The 6000-nt window shown below is 27.5% G+C and overlaps 1 protein-coding gene across 1 annotated transcript in view; it reads right to left on the reverse strand.

Moving 5' to 3' along the window:
• The window catches only part of LOC123294693, a 35235-nt gene extending 29948 nt beyond the window's left edge, over positions 1-5287 (reverse strand). Inside the window, exon 1 of the mRNA XM_044875813.1 lies at positions 4932-5287. Coding sequence (XP_044731748.1) covers positions 4932-5075 — 144 coding nt within the window. The 5' untranslated portion in view covers positions 5076-5287. The remainder of the gene's footprint in view (positions 1-4931) is intronic.
• Positions 5288-6000: the final 713 nt, after the last annotated feature.

Raw genomic sequence — 6000 nt, forward strand, 5'->3', positions numbered from 1 at the left:
GACACAAGAACAACAGATCACACCAGGCAAGGTGCATTTTTTTACGTCAATAATAATCAATAACAAAAAAATATGTAAATATAAACTTTAAATATACTATTAAAAAAAAATACACCTTAACTTAGGAAAAATAAAACAATCGACCTTGTAGAATAATAAATTACAAAATACTATAAAAAATTACTAAATAAATAAAATTATAAATATATAATATATAAAAGTTGTTGGTGCGTCTGTATGTAATTGTTATTGTATCTAGTGTCCGACCGCGCGAAGGTTCGGTTTCGGTTTTAGCTAGTTACTACTAATAAATAATAAAATCTAATAAAATCTAGTTTCGGCATCAGTTTCGGATTTGGAAGAAAATCAGCCGAACTTTCGGCCACAACGAAACTCTGTGTTCGTGAATTATCGCGTGTCGTTTCGGCTAGCTTTGAGTGAGTTAATGTCTGCTGTGTTTGCCGGCCAGTCCGATGTAATTTTGTTGTGACTTTATGTTTTGTGTTTTGTATGCGTTCTTGGATTTGGTTTTATTAATTTTAACCACCCAAATATTGAAACAACTGCCTGCTATCGCTATGATTTAATTGTGTGTAATCTTTAGATACTTGTCTGTTGATTTTAACTGTGGAAAAACACAGTATGTAAACAATATTCATTTAATTCAAACTCAATTATTGTTTTTTATTTGATTTAACACGTGTTAACTGTCTGTATAAGTGTAAAAAATAAGCCAAATTTCAGTAAACAATCAATTTTTCGGATCTAGATCGGGACCTGAGCAAATAGGACTGATAACGGCTAGTATAATATAAACTAATGACTATCAGATATGAATATGACTGACATTGTGTGTTCACTATTCACATAACCTATGCAAACAACAACTTAACTGTTGCGCTGAGCTAAATAAAAAAATGTTTTTTCTAATTGTAAAAAGTTAGTGAATGGAATACTTATTTATACAATAGTATTTTCAATTGCAAATATGAGTTATTAAACAGGTGTTTTGTTTAGGTTTACATAATTATTAATCAGAATTCTGAAATGATTATAAACGCCTGTTTTTAAATTCAGAACAAGTTGATGCAATTATATAGATTTATTAAAGAAACGCCCAGTCTATGTATAATAAATCTATGAATGATACTGTCAACTAGGCAATTTGTATGACATTAATGTAATAAAATACTCTAAAAATATCTTAATCTAGCAAATGTAATAAAATACTCTAAATATATCTAAATGCTTCTTTTTGAAAGCGCCGTAAGGTAATGTTTTTCTGCATAAACAGAATCTGTGACAAATTTTCTTCATGATGAAAGCTTTTTTTAAGCTCAATCACCGATTAATATGTGTACAATTAACATTATTGTGAGTTCTTGCATAAGATACTGTGTTAAAAATCACCATTTTAAATGAAATAATTCATAATCTCGCCCCGCAAAAGGTCCCAAAACTATTTATTGTTACCAGGGGACTTTGAACTATCATTTAGCCCAAAAAAAAAAACATTCACCGTACTTGTTTAGCCGGACTACTTAAGTACTTTAATAATAAGTACTTATTGTTTATAATGAGATAAATTGCGTTGTTTTATTATGTTACTTAAGTCACTATATTTAAATATACTCTTATTTACTATTTGGTAAAAAAAAAGCCTCTTTAATTTCAAGCCATTCTGAAATGATTATCAATGCCTGGTTATAAAATTCAAGACAAGTTAATGCAATTTCCTGATAGATTCATTAAAGAAACGCCCAGTCTATGTATGCTAAGTCTATGGATGATACATTGCTAAGAATAATAAATGAACTCATATGAGTGCACCTCTTAAAAATAAAATAATAATAATAATAAACTTACTTAATAATATCTACTTATTATATATTTATTGTGAGATAAATTGCGTTGTTCTATGTTACTTAAGTCACTTTATTTAAATATAGGTATAGTACTCTTATTTACTATTTGTTTTTTAAATATTATTTACTTAGTCATGTAGTAAGTACAATTTATTGCTCATGTTTGTAAATTAAAAGTTATAGAGTAGGTACACATGCTATAACTCGGACAGAAAATTTGTTTTTTTTTCTTACGCATTCTACACATGCGTCAAATATCTACGTATGATTATCATTTAGTTGAACGACGCCGTTTAGTAAAAAGGCTAGATGCCTAAATGGCCGAGCGGTCTAAGGCGTCGTCTTAGAACGTTGGGCTATTTATACTTAGGTTGCGGGCTCGAATCCAGGCAGCGGCAGTGTGAACAATTTATAAGAGTGCAGAATTGATCACATTGTCGTCGCTTGGATAAGAATGAAGTAACCGACTCCACCCACATCAAAAATGTAATTGTAAATATGTTTGTAACTGAATAAATAAAGAGTAACAATTAATGGTGTAGGCGGCCTCTGTGATAAGACGTATGTCACAAATACGGAGGTTAAACCCCCATTATTATTATTATTATTATTAAAAAGATTAGGCCGTTAACTGAACGGCTAATTAAGCAAGTTGGCTGTGACATATGCCTATACATATATTTTGCTAAATATTTACGATTTTAAATCTGTAAAACATCAAAGCGCTTAGAATTTTTGTGATTAGTGCTAGTAAAATGGAAATAATATTCATAATAATTTATTTACAGAGAATTATTTGACCTAGAACTATAGAATTATTAAATTAATTTTAGCCTTGACACTGTACGTTTCAATGACTATACAATACAGATTAAAGACACTGTACCTACCTACTAGATATAAAAAATGGTAATAAATTTTTGATTTAATTTAATCACTCATGTGGAAATTTCAATAAAAAATTTCATAATTTTCTGTATTTTGTACAAATTTAATTTTTCCATTCTTCTCGTAAAAGTATTGGAAAAACCTTTTGTTTGAATTAAGTTCAACCAAATGGAGTTTCATAAAAATTTGTAATGCACTTTCGTGTAGGTATATCAGGCTCATAGACTAATAAATGGCGAACAAGACCTTCGATTAAATTTAAAAGCGCATTAATCTAAAATGAATAATTTATGCTTTTTAAAGAAAAAAAAATATAATTTAAAAAAATAATTTTTTTGAAATTCATTAAATTTTCATGTTTATCAAAAAAAATGAATTTTCGAAATAATTTCGTTATCAAATTTTTGTCACGTTTTTAATTTTAATTTATTATGGTGTGTTTTGTATTATTCGCTATTTATCAAAAATAACACATTCCACCTTCGATCGATAAATTTTAAATTTATAAAATTTTAAAAATTTATATACCTATATGATAATTATTTAAAAAAAAATGTTTTTAATATATGCTCATGTCTAAAAAAATTAAATATGGGTAAAAAATTTGAGCTTAATTCTTCTTCTTCTTCTTATAGAGGTACACAGCAATAACAAGTGTGTATGTATTTTTATTGTAGCTATAGTTTCTCCTAAATAATATAAATAAATAAGGCCCGATAGATAAGTAGCAGTCTCACTCACGGAGATCCATGAGGGAAAAACGACTCTCGCCTACCGAGGTTTCTGTTTCTCGCTAATATTACTCTCACTTATAGAGTTTTCACTTATCCAGTTCTCATTTAACCAGGTTTGACTGTATATTTATTTTTATTCTTTATGCTATGGTACTACACTAAGTGCAGATAATAAAGGACAATTTTATCACTCTTCATTAGCACTATCCCTTTTATCTACACTCAATGTGGATAAAAATAACACCGTGACAAAAAAAAAATATAATAGATGTAACATAAGATGGAATAAAAAAAATAATTATAAAAATGTAAACTTATATTCATGAGAAAAACCGACTCACATATTTATATACAGGTGTCTGATTAGTCTATAAAGTCAAACATAGTATTTGACAGTCAGTTTGGAAGAAAGGCTTCACGTAGCCAAAAAATTTTTGGTTAATTTACAATGAAGACGGAAATTTGAGAAAATTTTATTAAAAAACAATTGTCTAACTTGTTGAAAAATTAACTTTAAGATAAGTTTCCAACGATAACAAATTCTTTAATGTGTACAGAATGCGCCATAATTTTTTCAAATTTGTAAATTAATATTTAATACCTAAAAAAAATGACGCAAAAAGACCTATTTTCAGCGTTAAGTAAAATTATAAATAATAGAGACAGGCTTCCGGGAATGGAAGTTTTTCTTTTGGAAATTTTCTCCCCTTTAAGAATCCTTTTTTTAAATGCAATATTTTTATTAATATTTTCATGAAATATTTGCGAAAAACGATATATCTTTTTTTTATCTTTAATTGTTTATAACGTTTGCAATTTTTTATGTGCTGAAAAACGCTTCTGGCACATCACACGACCAGTATTTTGATATTTCTTCTTTTATCTAAGTAAATTAATAATCTTTTATATAAGTAAAAATTATCCGAAATTCACCCATTTTAAAAATAAAATCTCGAAAACTTTGCCAGTTCTCGTCGCAGGTCTGATTGATTGATTGGACTTTGTTTCTACTTTTATAGCATGTTTTACAAATAAAATTAAGCCTTGTTTATAATATTTAGCTTAATAATAAGTTTAAAGATGCTCTCTATATGCAGTTATTATTAATTTTTATGCAAAATATTTTCACACGTAATGCATAAAAAATGCAAATAAGTATTTATTTAATTTCAGGAAGTTATTTTAATTCTCTCTAATGATGTATACAAGCCATCGTGATGTGACAGCTATGACCTTTAGAGGTCACACAATTTTTCTGATTATATAAATAAATCTGTTACTTTGCTTATAAAAATTTATCTCTAAAATTATAAAATCGTGACAGCTAAAATGATCCCCTTTATATACGTTATAATGATCCCTATTTAAACTTGCCTTAGCGCTTATAGTACCTTAAAGAGGCAACCTTATCAAACCCGTAAGAAAAATGAAAAATTCTCTGTACCTGTACACGTGAAATAATCCTATCAAATGGTGTTCGTAAACTAGATGTCGATGTATGGGTTGTTGAATGTTGATTAGTAGCTAAACCATTTGTACCCGGTGACGTAGTTGGTGAATTTTTATGTCGACATAAAACATTACCCATTTTTCTAGCAGTTTTTATTTAAAAAAATCTCAAATAGTCACAACAATTAACAACTCACTGCAAGCAACAAACAAATCACTGAATTAAAATCACCGCTCGCGCTAATCAACTCTAGCATTTATTAATATAAATAGTTATATTGAGAAATCAAAAACCACACTATTTTTTCCACATGAAATTAAAAGTTTTCTCCTAAATTTTAGTTTACCTCATAATTTACATAAAAAATAAATAAATAAATGATTTCATTTATGCGATATTTTTATATTAATAAGAAATTCGTCATCGTTTTATAAAAAAAAAAAATAAAAAACGCGATTTCGGTTTTTAATTTTCGAAGAAAAATGAATCGTTTATTTTCACTTGTTTTTTTCAAGTTGATGTTACGTATATCATTTGTTTTTAAATTCGTTTATCGTTGCTACACTTTTTTTAAGTTGGTAATACGAGTTCGATTTCACTTTTCGAGAAAAATGAATCGTTTATATGTTCACTTTACTTTTCAAGTTGATGCTACGTGTTTTTTAAATCCGTTTCATTGCCACACTTTTTTTAAAGTTGATAGTTATGAATAATATACGATTTCGATTTCACTTTTCGAGAAAAAATAAATCGTTTATTTTCACTTTTTTTTTAAGTTGGTATTACGTGTTTCGTTTGTTTTTATTTCAATTGTTTTATTATTTTGATTCGTTTTTTTTTTTTTTCGTTTTGTTAAACTAGTATTTTGATTTAATTGATTCGATTTATTGAATTACTATATTTTGATTTAATAAAATAGTTTAATAGTTTGTTATGATGGTCAATTTTTTTGTTGTTGCGTTGTTTCAAGTGTTATTTGTTGTTAAACAGTGGAGTCGGCCGACAGTCACAGTATAATAATTAAACTAAACTTATAATGTTGTTATTTTTACCATATTTTAAA

This window comes from Chrysoperla carnea, chromosome 3 (assembly GCF_905475395.1).
Source record: "Chrysoperla carnea chromosome 3, inChrCarn1.1, whole genome shotgun sequence".
Lineage (NCBI taxonomy): Eukaryota > Metazoa > Arthropoda > Insecta > Neuroptera > Chrysopidae > Chrysoperla > Chrysoperla carnea.